The 24,245-nt window shown below is 41.6% G+C and overlaps 1 protein-coding gene across 8 annotated transcripts in view; it reads right to left on the bottom strand.

Annotated features, from left to right (window-relative positions):
- Window positions 1-24,245, bottom strand: part of rbks (ribokinase) — a 170,811-nt gene that overhangs the window by 117,902 nt on the left and 28,664 nt on the right. For 7 of the 8 annotated variants that reach the window (XR_007262064.1, XR_007262063.1, XM_048596529.1 and 4 more), the window contains 4 exons: window positions 15,952-16,084; window positions 6,852-6,915; window positions 6,322-6,384; window positions 891-1,055 (listed from right to left, as the gene is read on the bottom strand). Coding sequence is in view for 6 of the 8 variants with exons in the window: in XM_048596529.1 (XP_048452486.1) it covers window positions 891-1,055; window positions 6,322-6,384; window positions 6,852-6,915; window positions 15,952-16,084 (425 nt within the window). In the remaining 2 variants the exon portion in view is untranslated. Of the gene's footprint in view, window positions 1-890; window positions 1,056-6,321; window positions 6,385-6,851; window positions 6,916-15,951; window positions 16,085-16,627; window positions 16,722-24,245 lie in introns of all 8 variants that reach the window. The other variant, XM_048596530.1, reaches the window with a different exon arrangement.

The following is a 24,245-nucleotide window of genomic DNA, read 5'->3' on the forward strand; positions in this document are numbered from 1 at the left end:
GCCTGCTCATGATTTTGAAAATCATCCCTGGAATCATTCCTGCACTCTCTCCAATGTATTGACATCTATTAACGCACACCCAAACATTTTGCCTGGCAGTTTAGCTGTCTTTGGATATGCCTAAATATCATTATCCATAGTTTCTAGAGTTGATTAAACTATTCCACTGGGTTATGCAGCATTGATCATATTTGCTTAGTAGTACAGACTATAACCTCTGCGAATATAATAAAAAGGACAGATGTTGAGAGAACAGACAAAAATAATTTTTTAAACTTTGAAGAATGGAGATAAACAAGAAGATTCATCAAAACTAGGATACAATGGAATAAAGATAAACCTTGATATTCATTTTGCATTCTTCTAAAAGGTACATATTTTACAAATGTTTCACTGATTCTGAAGAGATGACAGGGCAGAGGTTGAAAAATTAGATGAGAAATGCTGATGGAGTGATGTTAACCACCTACACCGATCACAGGATCGTGCAATTTAAAAGTACAGTTTACTTCTAGAAATGAAGAATTGTAAGTAAATGATCAAATATGGTGATAGTGTTACTCTTCAGTAGTGATCAGATTGCAACATTAGCTTCTGAAAGTTGATGGATGCCACACATCACCACGGACTGTTTGATCACCACTCCTTGTAATATGTTAAAATGAGAATGTGACTTAATCTGATTGAATACAGATGTAAAAATCAAAATGAACTAAACGAATACATTTGGAAAGACTTTTGAATTTTTTTTTTGGAAATAACAGTGCATTGCAGAATAGTCACCATTATAGAAACTGCTGAATACTATAACAGTAAGTCAAAAATCTACCTCCTCAATTCAGAATAAATTAATATACCATTGAACAGTCTACAAACAAAACTGTGCCTACCTCCAGATTTGTGAGCTATTTTCAAAGCTTCTAAAGTGACGGCAGCTCGAATTTCTAGCTGACAGACAACCACCTTTGCACAACGGATTACTTCGGAAGCTTTCTCCAAATCTTCTGAATTCAATAGCAGGTTTGCACCAGCTACTATAATGATTGCATTCTGTCCTGTAATATTAGAAGGTAATAAAGGTCAAGAGAAACGGCAAGATGCCTCAGCTTTGGGATCCTTCCCCAAAACTACTTACCCACGCCCAGGAACAATCTATGACCAAAACATCCAGGTCTATTCACTCCATACATACTGTTTGGCCTGATAAATGTTATTAAAGTTTTCTTTGTATTTGTTTCATATTACCAGCATCTGAAATACGTTGCGTTTGGCTCACATCAGTAAATTTACTGTGCAAAAGGTAGAACAAAATCATACACTTTTTTTATAAAAGGGTTCAAGATTTCATTACACAAAACATTGTCTGAAAAATTAACAAGCTGCTGTTGAGTTACAAGTAATGAAATTTCTTCGCACACAAACTGACTGCCAATAGAGCTTGACGGAGAAGTGACAAAATTATGATTACCTTTAAAACACAGTTGTGCATAAATGAATACCAATGACAGACGGAATTCCCGAACAAGAGATCATGACCCATTGTGAGCCAGAAGAATTATCTAGTTACTAACTTTGCGTGATCTTGTTGCTTATCAGTGTTTGTTCATCCAGCTTCCTTGTACTGTTAGGGTTCATAGCACCAGTCCAGTTCTCTTTGAAGCCACAAACATTCACAACCCAAACAAAATAAATTAGGGCCTCAGTGGGATGAGTCACAAATAAAACTCGTTACCTTCCCATATAACTACGTCTTTGCTGGTCACTAATTTTCTTCCATCTTTGTTTCCTGCATTCTCTCACTGCTTTTATCTATTTTCCCCTTATATCTCATACACCGCCTCTTCCTGACTACTATATAACATATATTTCTTTTCAGTTCTTGAACGTCACATCTAAATGAGGTCACATATTTTAGGAACTTAATTCAATAACGTAAAATGACTATTTGGAATCACTAAGGATATGTCTGAGGATTTACTGTAGAGGAGCAACAGTACTCCTCCCTGCTCCTGAGAATAACTGTGTAACGCGACTGCTCCTCAGGCCCTTTCAGTCCCCATTACCCGATTTCCCTTCATCAACTAGTGAAAATAATTTGCGTTGCTAACCCTCGGTAAAGTCCTCTGGTCTTAGTCATCCTTTTGCTGGCTCTTCCTGTCTTTGCACTGCTTCAATTGACCATGTTGTTGCTATTGTTCCTGGCCATGCAATAAAAGTTTAAGGGAGAGGGGAAAGATTTAAAAGGGACCTAAGGGGTAACTTTTTCATACAGAGGGTGGTGTGTGTATGGAATGAACTGCCAGAGAAGGTGGTGGGAGGCTAGTACAATTACAACATTTGAAAGGCATCTGGATGGGTAAATGAATAAGAATGGTTGAGAGGGATATGGACCACATGCGAGCAAATGGTACAAGATTAAATTTAGAATATCTGGTTGGCATGGACAAGTTGGACCAAAGAGTCTGTTTCCATGCTGTACAGCTCTGTGATTCCATAAACTAAAGGGCCTTCTCTATTCCATTAGCTTTCTCCATGCTGAAGCCCTATTCTCCCTCTCCCCCAAACTACCTCTGCCCTCTCTCCCAAGCATCCCAACATACTGTCCCGAAATTCCTCAGAACCAAACTATTCTAAGCTCCAATCTCTGTAGTGTTCCCCACTACTCGACTCCAAGACCACATCTCGGACCTAACCTTGCAACAACCCCACTTCTCATTGCAACCTCTGTCTCTGTTTCATGACTCTCCCACACGTCCAAATTGTAACCCAACATAGATCGGAATGATGATGATGATTGTGGCCAAATAACATTTTTTTTGGTAAAATGCAATTCTTCATTTTTGAAACTAAGCCAATCAGAAATTATACTGTAAGCAGCTTCAGCCCTGATTGTTTGCTGCTTCTCAGATTTTACTGGTCCAGAGATTAGCAATACAAGAGATCCAGTTGGCCCATGTTGATCATTTGTTCACAACATGGTGGCTGAAGAGTTTCGGCTCCTGAATGTTATCATAGAAGAATCATAGAATCATAGAATCCCTATAGTGCGGAAACAGGCCATTTGGCTCCTAACCTTGCATTTCCCATGTCTAACACACCTAACCTAAACATCCCTGGGCACTATGGACAATTTGGCATTACCAAACCACCTACCCTGCACATCTTTGGACTGTGGGAGGAAACCGGAGCACCTGGGAGGAAACCCACGCAGACACGGGGAGAATGTGCAAACTCCACACAGACAGTCGCCCAAGGCTAGAATCGAACCCGGGTTCCTGGCGCTGTGAATGCTGTGCTCTGCAAGCATCCATAACACTATATTCACAGATAGATAACAAAAATAAACTCCCGTGAAATCTTACTTCACATTTTTCAAAGAAATTTCTGGAGGGCAAGACAACATCCAATAATTTTAAGGGCAACTAGGGATGGGCAAGAAATGCTGGCCAGCCAGAGACGCCGACATCCCACAAATGAATAGAAAAAAAGTCTTCAATTTGTACTAAAAGACAACAAGAGTATTCAAGTTAAAATGATTTGGCAGGAATTATACCGCTATGTCTCTGCAAATGCACAGTTGAGCCAGAGAAGTCCACAGCATGGAAACAGGCCCTTCGGCTCAACTTGTCCATGCCCACCAGTTTTCACAATTTAAACTAGTCCCATTTGCCTGCATTTGGTCCTTATTCCTCCATACCTATCCCATCCACCTACCTGTCCAAATGTTTCTGAAATGACAAAATTGTACTTGCTTCCACCACTACTTCCGGCAGCCTATTCCTGACACTCACCACCTTCTGTGTGAAAAAATTGCCCTTCTGGACATTTTTGCATCTCTTCCCTCTCACCTTAAACCTATGCCCTCTAGTTTTAGGCTCCCTTACCATGGGGAAAAGCTGCTGGCTACCCACCTTATCTGCGCCGCTCATGATTTTAAGAACCTCCACAAAGGTCACCCCCTCAGTCTCCTAGGCTCCGGAGGAGAAAAGTCCCAGCCTATCCAACCTCTCCTTATAACTCAAACCTTCCAGTCCAGGTGGCATCCTAGTAAATCTTTTCTGCAATCGTTATAGTTTAATAATATCCTTTCTATTGTAGGGAGACCAGAACTGCATGCAGTACTCCAAATGCCGCCTCACTACAGTCTTGTACAGATGCACCAAGACATCCCAACACCCATACTCAGTGCTCTGACTAACAAAAGCAAGCAAGCTGAAAGCCTTCTTCACCACCCTGTGTCTACTTGTGACTCCAGTTTCAAAGAACTATGAACTCGTAATTCTCGATCTATTTGTTCTATAAATTTCCAGGATGCTAGCATTGACTGTGCAAGTCCTGCCCTGGTTTGCATTTTCAAAATACAACAGCTTGCATTTATGTAAGTTAAACTCCATCTGCCATACCTCAGCCCATTGGCCCAGTTGATCAAGATCTTGCTGCATTCCCCGATAACCTTCTTCATTGTCCACTATACCACCAATCTTGGCGTCATCTGCAAACTTACTAACCACGCCTCCTAAAGCGTCATCCAAATCATTTATATAAAATGACAAATAACAGTGGATGTAGCACCAATCCCTGTGGCACCCCGCTGGTAACAGGCCTCTGTCTTCTGCCACCAAGCCAAGTTTATATAAAAGATAGTAGGAACTGCAGATGCTGGAGAATCTGAGATAACAAGGTGTAGATCTGGATGAACACAGCAGGCCAAGCAACATCATAGGAGCAAGAAGGCTGACTTTCTGATGAAGGGTCTAGGCCCGAAACGTCAGCCTTCCTGCTCCTATGATGATGCTTGGCCTGCTGTGTTCATCCAGCTCTACACCTTGTTATCTGAAGTTTATATCCAGTTGGCTAACTCTTCCTGAATCCGGTGAGATTTAACTTTACTCAACAACCTACCATGTGGTACCTTGTCAAAGGCCTTGCTAAAGTCTGCACAGACAATGTCTACCGCACTGCCCTCATCTACTTTCTTCGTCACCCCTTCAAAAAGCTCAAATTCCTGAGACATGATTTCCCATGCACAAAGCCACGCTGACTATCCCAAGTGAGTCCATGCCTTTCCAAATGCATGTAAATCCTTTCTCTCAGAATCCCCTTTAATAACTGATCCACCACAGATGTTAGGCTCACTGGTCTGTAGTCGTCAGGCATTTCCCTGCGACCTTTCTTAAAAAATGGCACAACATTTTAAGTCACCCTCCAGTCTTTGGGCACTTCATCTGTGGTTGTCGATGATAAAAATATCTCTGCTAGGGGCCCTGCAATTTCCTCCCTCGCCTCTGACAAAGTCCTGGGATACAATTTATCAGGTCCTGGGGATTTATCTATCTTCATGCGTTTTAAGATTTCCAGCACTTCCTCTTCTGTAGTGTGGACACTCTTCAAGACATCACTATTTCCCCCAAGTTCCCTAGCATCCATACATTTGTGACGGCAAAACTGACGAGAAATATTTATTTAGGATCTTGCCCATCTCTGTGGTTCTGCACATAGATGACGTTGTTGATCTTTAAGAGGCCCTATTCTCTCCCCAGTTACTCATTGCCCTTCACACACTTGTAGAATCTCTTTGGATTTTCCTTTACCTTATCTGCCTAAGCCATCTCATGCCCCCTTTTAGCCCTCCTGCTTTCTCTCTTAAGTGTACACTGACACCATCTATACTCCTCAAGGAATTCACTTGATCCCAGCTGCCTATACATATAATATGCCTCCTTCTTTTTCAAGACCAGGGCCTCAATAACTCTAGTCATACAGAGTTCCTTACTCCTGCCAGCCTTACCCTTCACTCTAACAAGAACATGCTGGCCCTGACCCCTCACTAACTCACTTTTGAAAGCCTCACACTTACCCAATGCCCCTTTGCCTGCAAACAGCCTCCCCTAATCAACTTTTGAAAGTTTCTATTTAAGTTCATCAAAATTAGCTTTTCCCCAGTTTAGAATTTAATTTTTGGACCAGACCTACCCTTTTCTATAGCTATTGTAAAAATAATAGAATTATGGCCACTGGTCACAAAGCATTTCCCTACTGACAGTTCAGTCACGAGCCCTGCCTTACTTCCCAAGAGGAGGTCAGGTTTTGCCCCTTCTCTAGTCGGCCCATCTACATACATGGAAATTTTTCCTGAACACGCTTAAATTTTTCTCCATCCAAACCTTTGACATGATGGCAGTCCCAGTAATAAATGTTTATTGTATACTCGTTTAAAAAAAAACAAAAAACTGCACTCTACTAATTTTACTAGTTCATTCCTGTTTAAAGATACTTATTAAGCTGGGGATGAAGGATAAAACTGTAAATCCTGTGCAATACCTTCATCATTCACCGTAATAGGGGCAACTCCTGTCGATGCTTCATCTGTTTGACCCACATATTCTGCAACAAGAAATTGATGCGGATGTAATAATTTGCCAAATGAGATACTGCTACATCACTGGAATACATTCAGCTTGATTTGTGTCAAAGCTGTAACCAATCAATAGTGTTTAAGCACAACTGCTTAGTTGTAATCAGCAGGACAGGTTCAGACAGGAAGCTCAAAATCTTATGGCACAGAAGGCGGCCATTTGGCCCATTAAACCTATGCTTAAATTGCATTATCTAGTGCCTAACTTTCTGCATTGCTCCCATACCTTTACACATTATTTTTATTCAAATAATACTCTAATGCCCTGCTGAATGTCTCAATCAAACCTGCCTCTACCATGCTTCAAGGTAATGCATCCCATAACTACTCACTGAAAAATGCAGGAAACCAAGAAATGTTCAACAGGGAATCAGCAATAATTCTGTTGCTGCGTGAAAACCCCTCAAATAGAGAAGACAATATTTTGAAGTAATACCTGTAGACACGCCATTACTTTTGAAGTTTTCGATGTAATTATCTCCAAATGAATCTTTCCCAACCTGCTTTGAGATAAAGAATGTTTAGGTACTAGCATCTTGAAACTAAACACTTAATTCCACCTTAATAAAGAAACCATGTTTAACTTTATTTGTCATAAGATATTTTAACTATCTCACAGCTAGCTCTTAAGGTACAATTTAAGTGAAAACATCTTCCAAAACAAAGATGCAAAAGTTCTTGCTAGTAACAGCCTAGCTTCGCTATTCTTCCTTAGTCCAGAGGAGTTGTGACAAATGCATTTAGCCTTCATCCACATCTCTAAAACAACATGATATATCTTCCAAATGAAGTAACTGCACTGGTGCATAAGGACTGTCAGGTCTATTCATTAAGGCATTTGACAAAGTTCCATATGCGAGGCTTTCAACGAAGAATCAAATCAATAGAATCAAGTTGGTCATATAGTGATAATGTCATGAGACTAATAATCCAGAACTGCAATGGGGGACTATGGATATGGGTCTGAATGCCACCATGACAGATCACGAAATTTGAATTCAATAAAGAACCGTCAATTCTGAGGAAGGGTCACCGGACCCTCTGTTTTTTCCTTCACAGATGCTGCCAGACCTGCTGAGCTCTTCCAGCAACTTTGTTTTTGTTCAAGAATCGTCAATTGTTGTAAAACCCATTTGGCTTAATAATGTCCTTTCGGGAAGGAAATCTGCTATCCTTATTTCATTTGGCCTACATATGACAGTAGACAAATAGCAATACAGAATCATAGAATACCGACAGTGGGCAAGCAGGCCATTCAGCCCATCAAATCCACACCAACCCTCTGAAGAGTATCCCACCCAGAACCACAACTCCGCCCTATCCCTGTAACCATGCATTTCCCATGGCCACTCCACCTAACCTGCATATCTTTGGAATGTGGGAGGAGGTGCTGGTCCTTGAGCTTATATTTGGAGTGGGAACAGCGCGTGCAGTCAAAACCAGAAAGATCAGAGTGGGGGCAAAATGGCGAATTAAAGGAACAGACAACTACAAGCTTGCAGACACACTAGCAGACTGAACTCGGGTGTTCTGTAGAGGTCACCCAGTATGCATTTGCTGTCCCAATATTAGAAAAGTCCACTTTGAGAGTAGTGGATAAACTACAACCAAATGGCTAAGCCGACAAGTCTCAGGTAATAAACCTTAGTAAGTGTTGTGTATTTCGGAATGTCACTTTGAATCCAATCATGTGATATGATGACGACATCATCATTGGTCATTTTTGAAGGAAACAGCTGTCTAGTTTGCTGCAGAGATAGTAGGAACTGCCGATGCTGGACAATCTGAGATAACGAGGTGTAGAGCTGGATGAACACAGCAGGCCAAACAGCATCAGAGGAGCAGGAAGGCTGACGTTTCGATTCTAGACCCTTCTTCAGAAATGGGGGAGGGGAAGGGGATTCTGAAATAAATAGGGAGAAAGGGGGAAGTGGATAGAAGATGGATAAAAGGAGAAGATAGGTGGAGAGGAGACAGACAGGTCAAAGAGGCGGGGTTGGAGCCAGTAAAAGGTGAGTGTGGGTGGGGAGTAAGGGAGGGGACAGGTCGGTCCAGGGAGGACGGACAGGTCAAGGAGGCGGGATGAGGCTAGTAGGTAGGAGATGGGGGTGGGGCTTGAGGTGGGAGGAGTGGATAGGTGGGAGGACAGGTGAGGGAAGCGAGGACGAGCTGGGCTGGTTTTGGGATGCGGTCGGGGGAGGGGAGATTTTGAAGCTTTAGTTTGCTGTCTAGATCAGATGCTGTCGAGTTTGCTGCCTACAGAGTGAACAACACATATAATAAAGCTCTTGCTGTTGTTAGACACGGTGGCCTCCTATTCTTTTTTAATTCATTTGTGGGTTGTGGGCGCCACTGGCTGACCAGCTTGTCCCTAGTTGCCCTTGAGAACATGGTGTGAGCTGCCTTCTTGAACCACTGCAGTCCACCTGCTGTAGGTTGACCCACAATGCCATTAGGGAGGGAATTCCAAAATCTTGACTCAGTGACAGTGAAGGAATGGCAATATATTACCAAGTCAGGATGGTGAGTGGTTTGAAGGGAAACTTGCAGGTAATGGTGGGAATCCCATTTATCTGCTGCCCTAGTCCCTCTAGATGGAAGTGGTCCTGGGTTTGGAAGGTGCTGTCTGAGGATCTTTCATGAATTTCTGTAGTGCATCTTGTAGACAGTACACACTGCTGCTTCTGAGTGTCAGTGGTGGAGGGAATGGATGCTTGTGGATGTAGTGCCAATCAAGTGGGCTGCTTTGCCCCGGATGGTGTCAAGCTTCCTGAGCGTTGCTGGAGTTGCACTCAGCCAAGCAAGTGGGGAATATTTCATCGTACTCCTGACTTGTGCCTTGTGGACAGTGGACAGGCTTTGGAGAGTCAAGAGGTGAGTTACTTGCTACAGTATTCCTAGACTCTGACCTGCTCTTGTAGCCACGGTGTTTATGCAGTGAGTCCAGTTGAGTTTCTGGTCAATGGTAACCCCCAAGATGTTGATAGTGGGGCAGTGATGGTAACACCACTGAATGTCAAGGGATGGTGGTTAGATTGTTTCTTGTTGCTGATGGTTATAGCTTGGTAGTTGCGTGGTGTGAATGTTACTGGTTATCAATACTGGATATTGTCCAGATCTTGTCAAGGTGCCGTGGTTAGTTAGTCTCTTATTGATGATGGTCATAGCCTGGCATTTGTGTGCTTCAAATGTTACTTGCCACTTGCCAGCCCAAGGCTGGATTTTGTTCACATATCGTTGCATTTGAACAGAGACTGCTTCAGTATCTGAGGAGTCTAGAATGGTACTGAACATTGGGGATGTTTACCAATAATTGCACACTTTTGAACTTATGATGGTGGGAAAGTCATTGATGAAGTAACTGAAGATGGATGAGCCTAGGATACTACCCCGAGGAACTCCTGCAGTGATGTCCTGGACCTGAGATGACCGATCTCCGACAACCACGGCCATCTTCTTACATGCCAGGTATGACTCCAACCAGTAGAGAGTTTGCCCTCTGGTACCTATGGGTTCCAGTTTTGCTAGGGCTCCTTGATGCCACACTTGGTCAAATGCAGCCTTGATGTCAAGGGCTGTCACTCTCACCTCACCTCTGAAATTGAGGTCGTTAGTCTATGTTTGAGCCAAAGCTGTAGGAGGTCAGGAGCTGACTGACCATGGCACAACCCAAACTGGGAGTCACTGAGCATATCATTGCTGAACAAATGCTGTTTGACAGCATTATTGATGACACCTTCCACCATTTTACTGATGATCGAGAGTAGACTGATAGGGTGACAATTTGCTGGGCTGGATTTGTCCTGCTTTTCATATACTGAACATACCTGGGCAATTTTCCACATTGTGGGGTAGATGCCAGTTGTTGTAACTGTACCAGAAGAGCTTGGCAGGCAGTAGCAAGTTCTGGAACACAAGTCTTCAATAATATTGCTGGAATGTTGTCAGGGCCTGTAGCCTTTGCAGTATCCAGTGTCTCTCACTGTTTCTTGATATCACGAGTGAACCGAATTGGCTGAAGACTGGTATCTTTAATGCTGGGGACTACTGGAGGCAGCTGAGATGGATCATCCACTTGATACTTCTAGCTGAAATTTGCTGTGAATGCTTCAGCCTTATCTTTTGCACTCATGTGGTGGTTTCTTCCATCATTGAGGATTGGGATATTTGTGCAGCCACCTCCCCCAGTGAGTTGTTTAATTGTCTCACCATTCACGACTGGATGTAGAAAGACTGCAGAGCTTAGGTCTGATCAGTTGGTTGTGGGATCACTTAGCTCTATCACTTGCTACTTATGCTGTTTGAAATGCAAGTCGTTCTGTTTAGTAGCTTCACTATGTTGACACTTCATTTTCAGGTATGCTTTCTGCAGCTCCTGGCATGCTCTCCTACACCCTCTATTGAACCAGGGTTGATTCCCTGGCTTGATGGTAATGGTTGAGTGGGTGATATGCCAAGTGTTGACATTATAGATTGTCCTGTAGTACAATTCTGCTGCTGATGGCCCACAGCACCATCAACAGATGCCCAGCTTTGAATTGCTGGATCTGTTTGAAGTTAGTCCCATTTAACTCTGTGATAGTGCCCAACATGATGGAGGGCATTCTCAATGTAAAGGTGGGGCTGCATCTCCACAAGGACTGTGTGGTGGTATCTCTTATCGACACTGTCATGGACAGATGCATTTTAGCTGGCAGATTGATAAGGATGAGGTCAAATATGTTTTTCCTCAGCACCTGTCATAGACCCAGTCTAGCAACTATGTCCGTTAGGACCTGACCAGCTCAATCAGCAGTGCTGCTGCTGAGCCACTCTTGGTGGTGTTCATTAAAGTCCCTCACAGGGTACATTTTGCATCCTTGCTACCCTCAGTGCTTTCTCCAAATGTTGTTCAACAGGGCAGAGTATCTAGGTGAGAGATAATAAAGAATGGGAAGGCAGGGTCATCAATGGTCATCACTAGTCTGGCTTCAGTGGGGATTCATGCAAAAATAACTAAGTGGTGTAAATAAGCTGCTGGGCAGGGTTCGGGAGTAAAGTGGGGAGATGAAAACTTCAGTGAGACAAAAGTATTGCAGATGCTGAAGATCTGAATATAAACACAATGCTGGAGAAATTCAACAGGTCTGGCAGCATCTGTGAAGAGACAGAAACAGTTAATATTTCAAGTCCACTATAATTCTTCCGAACGTGCTGCCAGACCTGCTTAGTCTCTCCAGCACTTTGTTATTATTTCAGATCTCCACAGCCAGGGCAGGGAGAGTAAGTTTTTGTTCTTTTTGAGCATGCATGCTCTACTGTGAGTAACATAAGCCCCTTTAATGTGATTGCATTACATTACAAATGAATTCTAGTAATTGGTGTAAAACAGAAACAAAAATGTCAGATGAGCTATAAAGTTTCACCTAAGTTCCACAATTCACAAGCACATTTAAAGGTCTCACAGGCTGCACAAAAGTCCCTTGACTGTTTCCTTGCACTTTTGACTATAAAATTGTTTCAACGTTATCTGATATGAATTTGATATGGGATGGGGGCAACACAGTGGCTCAGCGGTTAGCACTGCTGTCTCACAGCGCCAGGGGACCTGTGTTCGATTCCACCTTCGGGCGACTGTCTGTGTTGTTCTCCCCATGTCTGAATGGGTTGCTGCCGGGTGCTCCAGTTTCCTCCACCAGTCCAAAGACATGCAGGTTAGGTGGATTGGCCATGCTAAAATTGCCCATAGACTTCCAAGATGCGTAGGCTAGGTGGGTTAGCCATGGAAAATGCAGGGTTACAGGGTAGGGCGGTGGGTCTGGATGGGATGCTCTTTGGAGAGTCGGTGTGGGCTCAATAGGCCGAATGGCCTGCTTCCACACTGTAAGGATTCTATATTGTTTTTTAAAAAATGTTGACATTCTTGTGTCGTGTGGGGGATAGGAGGTGGCAGTTTCACAGGGAGTGGGGGGAAGAAGATGTCATTGTTCCTATCACACTTAAAACATCCTCCTTTATGTGACAAAAGGCTTGTAGCATGCATCTGAATTTGGTCCACTATATAAAAGGTTCACGTAGAGGCATCCCATTGCCCTCCATACACTGGGACATGGGGAGCAATAATTAACACTCATTTGTGATGCCGACATATCACATTATTGAGGAGCTGCTTTGTTTCTGATCCTGCCCACATTGTCTACTGTTGACCATTCAATGAGCCTAAGACAAAGAACCTGTTCTGGTCTTTTTGTTTACTGCACTATGAATGATCACAGAAGTTGATAAAAAAAAGACTAAATTGAGAACGCTAGGATCAGCAGTTTAATGGTATGTTTTTCCTTCCTTGTTCCCATAATTAAATGAAAGCTAACGTTACAGACTGATGGAAACTTTCACCAACATTTCATACTCCCTCATCCAATCATGATAATGTTTTATGTTAATATGGGCACAATGGAAAAAGTAGCATTCCTCCAGACATTGTTCTGACATTATAGGGCACTAAGGAAACATAACATTTGTAGCTTAATTTTCATATCAGCAGCCAAAATGACAGCCGACCAGATAGGTGAAAATGTAAAGTGACCATATTTTTTACAAGTATTGAATTGTCACTTGTGACACCTTTGTGCCCTTAAAAGGTTTTTCTTTATCCTAAGGCTACTTGGAAGTCTTCTCATTAGGCCTCATATTGCTGTCCCTCTACATGTCTTTAATTGATGACCTTCCACAAGGTCACTATCCCAAGCAGATGTCAGGAGATGAGAAGGGTTGGTCCCTGGAATCGATTTTTTTTTTTTGTTTGGAAGGTTTTGGTCATCTATTCTGTTTGACATTTTACAAAATCTACTAGACTCGCTGAATATTTCCAGCGGTTTGTTTTTACACTTGTAATTCAACAAAATTACAGATCTTCAGGCAAATTTGGGTTTACTTGAATAAGGAACATTGAAAGTTTATACGAAGGTACAGTAAGCAATTAGGAAGGCAAATGACATGTTGAAATTTATTGCAAGGGGACTGAAGTACTAGAATAGGAGGCCTTGCTACACTTGAAATACCATGTGCAGATTTGGTGTCCATATTAAAGGAAGAATATAATGGGACTAGAGTCTGTACAGTGAAGGTTCACTAGATGATTCCTGGGATAAGAGGTTTGTCCTATGATACAGGGTTAAATATATTGGGCCTAAACTCTCTAGCATTTATTAGAATTAGAGGTGATCTCAATGAAATGTACAAAATTCTCGAAGTGTTTGACAGGGTAGACACAGAGGTGTTTCTCCTGGCTGGGGAATCTAGAACAGAGAGGCACAATGTCAGTACAAGGGGATGATCTGTAGTTCCAGTTATGAATGAGTTTGTGGGCATGCTCGTCGAGCCAATGGGTTTGGTTGTAAATGTTTTGTCACCCTGCTAAATAATATCTGAAATATCCTAATCTAGTACTTCAGTCCCCTTGCAATAAATTTGGTATGGTAAGATGATAAGTGATTCTGTACCATACATCAAGGATATTTCAGAGATGACCACAAGACTACTCAGACCTCTAGGTATCAGTGTAGTCCACAAACCGGCAACCACCCTAAGACAGCCACTAATGAATGTAAAGGATCCCATACCCAAAACTGGCATATCTGCGGTAATATACAAAATACCATGCAAGGACTGTGAGAAACAGTACATAGGCCAAACTGGAAGAAAATTGACTATACGGATACATGAACGTCAACTGGACACCAAGAGACACGACCAATTTTCATTTGTCTCACTACACACGGACAACAAGGGACACGAATTTGACTAGGATAACACATCGATAATCGCACAAGCCAAACAGAGACACGTCAGGGAATTCCTGGAGGCCTTGTATTCCAACTGGAACTCCATCAACAAACACATTGGTTTGTACACAGGGTCTAATTCACTGAGAAACAAAACCGGAAGTAATACTAACCACCCCAGCAAACTGAGGCATATCAATAACGAGCGGGACAGAACATCGATGCTTCACTGGAGGCGCACTGACGATGTTACCTAGCGAGGTGACAAAACATTTGCAACCAAACCCACCGGCTTAGCGCGTATGCCTACAACCTTAAGGGGATGATCATTCAGCACCAAAATGGAATATGTCTTCACTCAAAGGGCTGCTGGATCTTTGGAATTCTGTACCTCAGAGGACTGAGAATCTTTCATTATTTAATGTATTTAAAGTTGAGATGACCTCTCAGGTAATCATGGGATACAGGGAGTGAGGAAGGAAGTGGAGTTGGAGCACAGGATGAACCATAGTTGTCCTGAATGGAAGAGACGGTTTCACAGATGCTATGGTCTACCCCTGTATGTAGGGACCACAAATTCTGCTGACAAACAGACCCCATTCAAAAGAAGCTGGAGCAATTAAGGTGCAAGATAAAGAACGGTGTTTGTTGTTAATACTGGTAAGCACAAAGAAATGACACTTGAAAACAATTATATATGATAAATGGATACTAATTAGCATTAGTGGAGAAAGGAAAATAAACTAGATGCAATATTCAACATATTTATGCAACTTCAGAACATGATTAATATAACTACCAAGTACAAAGAAATTTTAAGGGAATATTTTAATTTATTCCTGCTCATAGATAAAGTATTCACTTACATAAAATTCTGATTAAGCCCCAACTGAGCATAAGAAGCCACACTTTAGAAAAGATGCGATGGTCCTTAAGAAAGTGCAACTTAACAGAATGCTTTCTATCATGAAGGAGTTTAGTTTCAAGGTTAAGCTGCGGAACCTGGGATTAAAAACAGAAGTTGCTGGAAAAGCTCAGCAAGTCTGGCAGCACCTGTGAAGAAAAAACAGAGTTAAAGTTTTTGGTCCAGTGACCCTTCCTCAGAACTGTTCCATCAGTTCTGAGGAAGGGTCACCGGACCCGAAACGTTAACTCTGTTTTTTCTTCACAGGTGCTGCCAGACCTGCCGAGCTTTTACAGCAACCGCTGTTTTCATTCCTGATTTACAACATCCACATTTCTTTCGGTTTTTATATAGAACCTGGGATTAGAGAATAGAAGGTGGAGAGTCGATCTGATAGAAATGTATAAGTTTGTGACAGGTCTACATAAAGTAGACAAAGAAGAGCTGATCACATTGCCTGATGGTGTAAGGACTTCGTGGTCACAGAGTAAAAAATTTTGGGCAAGAGATACAGGAATGATGGGAGAAAGAATTTTCCTTTGACATAGCAAATAATAATGACCTGGAACTTTCTTCCCATGAGCGATGAATGATTTCCAAAGTAAACTGGATGGCTACTTGAGACAGAAACTTGCAGAGATAGCCGGTCAGACAGTTTTATTAACCTGCTCCAAGAGCTATGGAGAATCAACACTGGCTTCTCCTATGCTGTAATGTCACTAGATATGTGCGCTAACAATTATGTCTGTATTGTTTAGTTTTCTGTTGGAAATTTGAGGACTTGGCATGGAACAATCAAATTATCCTATTGGTCGCTGCTTCCACACAAATCATCAAGTTATTAGTCTAGAATTTATTTTTAGTCTTACCTTGCTAACCATTGCTGCTTTGGCTCCGAGCCGTGCTGCCTGGATACACTGATTGGCCCCTTTTCCTCCAAACCCAATAAAAAACTTGTGCCCATGTATGGTTTCTCCTGCTTTCGGTAAACGTGGTGTAAAACTATTGAAAAGGAACAAAAACTACATGAAATACAGTGATGAGTATCAAGGACATTGCACACAATTCTCCAGCTCTTGTTTTCCTTATGTTATTTTTTAGATGATGCATGGCAGTAGCCCAGAACTCTAAAGATGCAGAGTGATTGGGCCTCAAGAGGATCACAAGATCAACCCTGGAATGAAATGTCATATTAGAGAAGGGCAATGTGTTCATTTGGGCTGCTCCCTGCCTCCCCATTCTAACACCTGGTTCTCAGAAATAAAATTTGTAACTTACAGTCAAGAACAGCAAGGTTGGTGAGAATTTTGTAATTTTTACAATTCTCTCTACATCCCAATGCATAGATTTAAATCTTGCTGATTGTTTATCAATAGCATGTCTATTCATTAAGGGCATGTTTGAATTTAGTAACATTTCACACATATCAGGTCTCAGGCAGCTGATTTAGTACAGAATTAAATTCCATGGAATTGACTGAAGCTTCCCTCTTTTAAATTTTGTAGAAGAACATTGTATGAGAAAAAAAGTAAAAGGAATAATTACATTCTCATTGAACCTATAGAAGAGATCACACCTTTGAACATATTTTCAAGCTGAGGAGCTGAGACCACAAGTCATGACGTAAAATTATGGGTGCCTTGTAAAAATGGAGAAATCAACAGACCAGATTTTAGCACAATGTTGTTAACATTAGTGCAGCACTAATTCATTTTAACAACTGGTATGAAGTAGCCTTACATGTAACAAATGTTAGAAGTCAAAATGTCATTCACGAAATACATGAAAAACACTAATTCCAAACATAATCTTGACATTAAGCAGTTATTTTCACAAGGGTTTTACAAATGCAGTAAGTAGGAATCCGTAATTTATATGCCGATTTAATAAAATTGTTGTTTTGTAAAATTGTTGCACAATTAATTTTAACAATGGAAAAACAGGAGGACATTTACACGTTGTAGATATTTTGCTTTTTAATCTTGAGATGTGCCTGGAAAGCATTTTTAAAAATTGAGACCATGCTAGGTTAGAGTACTAATGGGATTACTGGTATAATGATGAGAGCTGTTGGAGGTGAATTATTACAAATGTCAAACAGAACGTCTGTTGAATTAAAAAAAAACATTCTGTCATGGGTGTCACTAGCTAGGCCAGCACTTATTGCCTATCTCTAATTTTCTTTGAGATGGTGATGAGTTGGGTGTATTCTAGAATTCTTGTGTGTATATACACCCACAGTGCTGTTAGGAAGAGTTCCAAGATTCTGATCTCGCAACAATGAATGAAATAAAAATCAGGATGGTGTCATTTGGCAGGGAACTTGCGGGTGGTAGCATTCAGATGCATTTGGTGTCCTTGTTTGTCCATGTGGTAGAGGTCATTGATTTGGACTATGATGCCAACGCAGCCTTGTTGAATTACTGCAGACCGACTAGTACAAATGCGCATTGCTGGAAGAAAGAGAGTGAACGGTGAACATAAAGAACACAAGAACTAGGAGCTATTGTAGACAATTCACCCTCTCGAGCATGCTTCACCATTCAAGAGGATCATGGCTGTCCCAGCCTCAGTTTCACTTTCCTGTCTGCTCCCCGTAACCCTTTAACCCATTCCTAGCTAAAAATCTAAAAACTAAAAGAACTGCAGATGCTGTAAATCAGGAACAAAAATGGAAGTTTGCTGGAAAAGCTCAGCAGGTCTGGCAGCATCTATGAAGAAAACTCAGTTAACGTTTCAGGTCTGGTGAACCTTCCTCAGAACCAGACCTGAAACATTAACTCTGATTTTTCTTCACAGATGCTGCCAGACCTGCTGAGCTTTTCCAGCAAACTTTTCGGTTTTTGTAAAAAATCTGTTTATCTCCTCCTCAAATTTGTTCAATGCCCTCACTTCCACTATACTTTGGGATAGTGAATTCCACAGATCCACGACCTTTTGACAAAAGTAATTTCCCCTCATCTGTTTTAATTCTGCCACCCCTTATCCTAAAACTATGAACACTCAATCCAGAATGCCCCACAAGGGGAAATATCTCCTCTACATCTAATTTGTCAATTCCCTTTAGCATCTTATATACCTCAGTTAGATCTCCTCTCACTTTTCTAAACTCCGGAGGGTACATGCCTAAATGACTAGATCTCTCCTCCTAAAACAAGCCTTTCATCTTGTGAATTAATTTATTGAACCTTCTCTGAACTGCTTCGAACGCAACTACATTGTTCCACATGTAAGGGGATCAAATCTGCATGCAGGACTCCAGATACCATCTTGCCAATGCCTTGCACAATTGTAACAACATTTCCCTACTCTTATACTCCATTCCTTTCGCAATAAATGACAAGATTCCATTTGCCTTCCTTATTACCCGCTGTACCTTTTTTATTTATGGAATTCCTACAGTGTGGAAACAGGCCCTTTGGCCCAACAAGTCCACATCGACCCTCAGAGCATCCCACCCAGACCCATCCCCCTAATCTACACATCCCTGAACACTATGGGACAATTTCCCATGGCCAATCCATCTAGCCTGCACATCTTTGGACTGTGAGAGGAAACTGGAGCACCCAGAGGAAACCCATGCAAACATAGGGAGAATGTGCAAACTCCACACAGACAGTCGCCCAAGGGTGGAATCAAACCCGGGTCCCTGGTGCTGTGAGGCAACAGTGCTAACCACTGAGCCACCGTGCCGCCTCTTGCATACTAGCTTTCTACAACTTATGCTTGAGGACACCCAGATCCCTCTGCACCAAAGTATTTTGAAGATGGTGGATAGGGTGCTTGTTGAGTGTTGTTGGAACTGCACACATCCAGACAAGTGGAGAGTATTCCAGCCCACTCCTAACTTATGCCTTGTAATTGGTAGGCAGAATTTGAAAAATCAAGAAATCAGTGCCATGTTCTGTATGGATATCAATATGCTAAGTAAAAGTTGTCACACGTTTAAAAAAAGGTGTGCCTTTGAGGGACAGAGGCCTCATGGGAAGAGGGGATGACAAAAGGATTCCTCAACCCAACATAAACTACCAGCTTTATTCCATGCAAATGCTTCCTTATTTAACCTTTATTTCTCTCATGTTTGTAATGACCTGATGCCAGTGAAATAAAGATACCTGCTTCATGATCTCTGGGCTGTCCATTTGTATATGTCCCATGACACACTTCTGTTCCAGTTGATTGGTTCCTGTGCTGTGGAAGCCTGTCATAGCAAAAGGCTGAAAGGAACCTGGTGGTAATCTAATGGATAGTGGAGGAATTGAAACTGACAATATCCATGAGGGAGGCTGAACCTGCCCCAGGAATGTTGGAGGCTCTGGTACTGACAGAGGAATTAGGATCTTTAGGCCAATCTGAAGTACAGGGCTCTTAAATTCTAGGGGAGGAAGGAAACGGTATCCTTGCCAATCAGCAAGTACTTGGAAAGATTTGGAGGACGACCTGAAACACCCAAGGAAAACTTGGATTGACAGTTGGTGGCATGACATCCAGGGACCTCGATGCTAATCAGCAGCATTCACGATGAAACATCTGTGCAGGAAAATTTATAGGAAATACTGGTAAGAGGTACAATTGTTTGAAGAAGTCCATAGCATGCCTGAAAGGTACCGAAAGAGTTTTGAAAGGGAACAAGAACCTCACACAGCCAGAGAAGTGGTTTTATGAGGAAAGCAAACTGAAGGGGAGGACCTGGATTCTGCATATCCAGATATGGAGAAGTTGTTCAACCATATTGTCCTCATAGACCCCACCTTCAGATCAACCAAGGTCAGGATACCGAAGGACCGCTTAGCGCAAGTATAAAATCATAGAAACTTGAAGCAGGAGAAAGCCACTCAGCCCTTTACGGCTGCTCTGCCATTCAGGAGAAACAATGTAGATTCTCCACCTCAATGCCACATTTCCACTTTCTCCTCATATCCTTTGATGCCTTTTAAATCTAAATATTTATCTATCTCTTTGCTGAATACATTGAGAGTTGGCCTTCCACAAATTCACTGTACTTTGAGGGACGAAATTTTTCCTCATCTCATTCACATCCTGAGACTATGCCCCTGGCTCTAGACTGCCCAACCAGTGAAAACATCCTCTCTGCATCTAACCTCTCCAGGATTTTGTATGTGAGGGATGGGAGCATCCAAATAGAGTTAAAGCAGCTTATTGGTGAAACTCCACGACCTTTCTTTAAAGCATGGGATCACAACAATCAAAACATGGGGAAATGTTGGACTCCTAAGCACAGGGAAGAGTCTAGCATCAGGGAGATGACTGTTGCACAGACAGGGAGGTAGGCCTCAGGCTGATTTCTGCCCAGAAAATGATGATCCAGTCCTTGTTGTCGCATCTCCACGATAACCCAAAGGGATGTTCTAAAGAGGTGTTGGAATTGGGTCAGGATTGGACACTTCAAAAGAGGCCACCCTCAACAACCACGACCACCACTACTGTCAAGCAGAGACCCTATCCAGTGCAACAGCCTTCCTTTCTCACCAGATGTTAAGTTACTTGGCCTCTCATGGAGAGCTAGGCCCGAGGTGGGGTACGGTGGGAGTGTTGAGGCTCCTTCAGGAACAGGCTCAATCTTATGTAGAACAGTGTGAAATTTGACAAAACTAGGTCCAGAGAGGATGAACCAGGTGTGGTTACACTTGTGCCATCCATCTAAAAAAAAATGACCTCAGAGCTTCCACTAATTAACAGGGTCAATAGTCTTTACTATCTCTGGAAGGGTCAACACTAACCAACCCAGGAGTTCAAACAGGCACAGAAACTCCTGAGGTGCTGGGCAAGGATGAGGGAGGATAATGAAACCATACCTGGCTCTTCCTAACTAGTTTTGATCTCACTCATAAGTACATCGGTGACACTCTGCTGAATCTTAGCCCCAATGTCATAGGGAATCACAATTGGAATGTTGCCTTTGATTGCAGGACGGGCATGGACTTAGTGTCCTTAACGAGAAAGAAGTGAGGCAACTTATCTTTCCTGACAATCTCCAGTGTGAGTAGCAGTTATAATGAAGCAGCATACCAAGCAATGGAAAAAAACCACTGCCCTGGCTTGATTGCAGTTTTATAGGCTTGAGTTTGCTTTCTGATATTGATGACCACTGTCGAAATTGACAGAGGTATACTTTGGCCAAAGCATGGAAATGATTTCACCCCAGCATATGATCCCTAGTCAACAAGAGACTTCTAGAGTTCCTTACAATAAGTTTTATGGTCCTTGACCTATTGACTTCACCATGTTCAGGCAGGCCATTCCCACCCTTTGTTAGTAAGGCCTCAACTATAGCCAGTTTGTCCATTTTGGTGTTCCATGTTGGATTCATAGTGACCAAGAGTGTAACACTGAGAGAAAGATCTTACAGCAGCTCTGCAAGGTCAATACCGTCACCAAAGAGCCAGATCAATGCCTATCATCTGAAGTATAATGGGTCAGTGAGAACGATTCAACCATACTCTGCATGACCATCTGTATACCTTGCCTCTCAAACGCAAATTTTAAGTGACTCAAGTACTTCAGAGCTGGTTTATGTTTGTAGTATTATCTGTCAATCCACCATGGCGCTGTTCTCTACCTAATCTCTTCTGTGGATGATATACCATCCTGACCATCTCTTTGAGCTCACCATACTTTCTGATGGAGATGGATGAGTCAATGCGTGGATAGCCGAGCATCACACATGGCTACTTCAGACCTTTGAGATGGTATCCAAGAAGATCAAGAGAAAAAGAATCTGTATTGTTCCTTTTCCCACACTGTATTCATTGCAATTCTTAATTAATCACTTATTGTGCTGCTAACAGTTCAACACTTTGTAAAATAACTTTAAGTTGTATCTTTTGTTAACCACAACCAATTGTTTTCAACTCACTATTCTCTCAAGTTAGATGATGATGCTGCTAGTATATTGAAGACAACTAAAGCAGAATTAACAAAAGACACTGTTAAAACTGCAGAGAGGTAGTCTTGACATATTAAAGGGTAATTTATAAAATGGGGGGAGGTGTGAGTGGTGGAAGGGTGCTTTAAACTTGCCATCACCTTTGGGGTCCAAACCTGCTTCAAGATCCAGATCCCAATGTAAACTGAAGAGGTGAAGAAACAGAGGGCACCACACATGTCCCAGTGTGACACTATATTTAAAATGACTGAATTTAGCACATGAGCAAACATGTGTCTTAAAATGGTGTCAATGATTCACCATAGATTCATAGCTATTAAATAGTCCTTACCATTCCTCTCCACACACATTGTAAATTACACAGAATTAAAGAATTGTCTCAGAATATGAGAGAACAGAACAAAAAACAAAACATGCAACCTTACATAATGCTGTGCAGGCATTTTTCTTTGTAGAACTATTCCCCTATTTCACTAAACCCCCAGAAAATATAAAGCACTTGATGTAAGAGCAACATAAGAAATTGGAGCAGGAATAAACCCCTTAAGCCTCCTGTACCATTCAAGATAATTATTTATCTTTTATCCGAACTTCACTTTTCCGCTCTATTCTTCAATCATTAATGCCCAACAATCTGTTGATCACAGCTTTGAATATACTTAAATGACTGAGCATCCACAGCAGTCTAGGGTAAGGATTCCAAAGATTCACTATCCTTGGAGGGAACAAATTTGTTCTTATGTCAGTAGTAAATGGCTTATTTGAAACTAAAGCACTCTATAGTTCTGGACTTTCACGTCACAAAGTGTGTGTCTGTTTCCTTTTGACATGTTCCCTTGTGCAAGCAAAGTTGCATTAATGCAAGTTGCTGTTAGCAAAGGCAACCATATGTGTGCTCTTCCCAGCAGGAGTCAATGAATTATTTTCCCAGGTAATCTGCTGCCAGTTCTCGCACCTCTTAATGCCATTCCTAACTCAACATCAATCAGAAGTCAAACAGGGTTCTCCCTGGTCTGTGTGATGCAGTATGTGTGTGCTTTTGCCATCTGTACAGCTGAATACCAGTGCTCCTGGAGTCAGCACAACTAGTTGTCAATATAATAAAAAGTTGCCAAAAAAGTTAGCTCTTGGAAGAAAAAAGCACAACTTAAAACAAGATTTTCCTCAAAAATGTTAAACTAGAACATTTGCTAAAAGGAATTCCTAATCAGTTCATATTGTAGCATATGAAACATGATGTTCATCTATTGTATGTCAGCAGGTTATAAAATTTAATTAATTTCTGTTTTGCCATTAATAACAATATTTATCAAGAGGAAACTTAATATGCTGGCGAAAAGAATTAATGAGTTTGTACTACACCAAGTATTCAGTTAGATAGTTTCTAACAAATCCAAAAGATATATTCTGGGGAAAATCATTTCTTAACCACAAATATTTAAATACAACAAAAAAAAGCAGAGTTTTCATGAAGGTACAACAACTTCTAACAGCAATGGTTTTCTTTTGTCATGTAGGTAGAAAACCTGGAATGCATTGCCAGGGGAGGTGGTAGAAGCAGATATGACAGCAAAGTCTAAGAAGCGTCTAGGCAGACACTTGAGCAGGCAGGGAATAGTGGGATACAGACCATGTTCAGCAGATAGGATTAGTTTAGAATGGCATTAGAGTCAGCGCAGACATGGTGGGCCAAAAGCTGCACTGTTCTATATTCTATGTGAGAGATCATATTAGTTTTGAAACCATAGAAAACGTGCTTCTAAAAAAAATAGACTGTGATACCAGCAATTAGCTTTCATCAAATGAATATGTGGAACGATAGAGAGTTGCAGAGAAAAGGAAACTTTTACAAGTGGTAAATAAACTTTTAAATGAATTTGGTCGTTTATACAAGGCTATATTAGCACCTTTATAACACAATTTTTGTTTCATAAATGTTCCATGATGGAAGCCATTCATTATGAACAACAACAAATCACAAAGCAAATACAAGCTTCTAAAAACAGGATGATGTCATTATAAATGATATTTACCTGAATTAATAGGTTGAATCTTGTTCAAAGACAATGTGTTAATGGTGTGTGGCATTACTAATATGCAAACAGGTAATTAAGATGTACAAAACAATTATGAACCTCCAGAACATTGATCAATTTTTTACTCATGTATTCACTAGTTGCGAATGCTCCCATTTATTGCCCAGGTTTAATGGTCTAGCGAAGAGGCAACTAGCAGGCTTTTTGAACTGCCGCGGTC

This window comes from Rhincodon typus, chromosome 5, assembly GCF_021869965.1.
Source record: "Rhincodon typus isolate 14 chromosome 5, sRhiTyp1.1, whole genome shotgun sequence".
In the NCBI taxonomy this organism is placed as follows: domain Eukaryota; kingdom Metazoa; phylum Chordata; class Chondrichthyes; order Orectolobiformes; family Rhincodontidae; genus Rhincodon; species Rhincodon typus.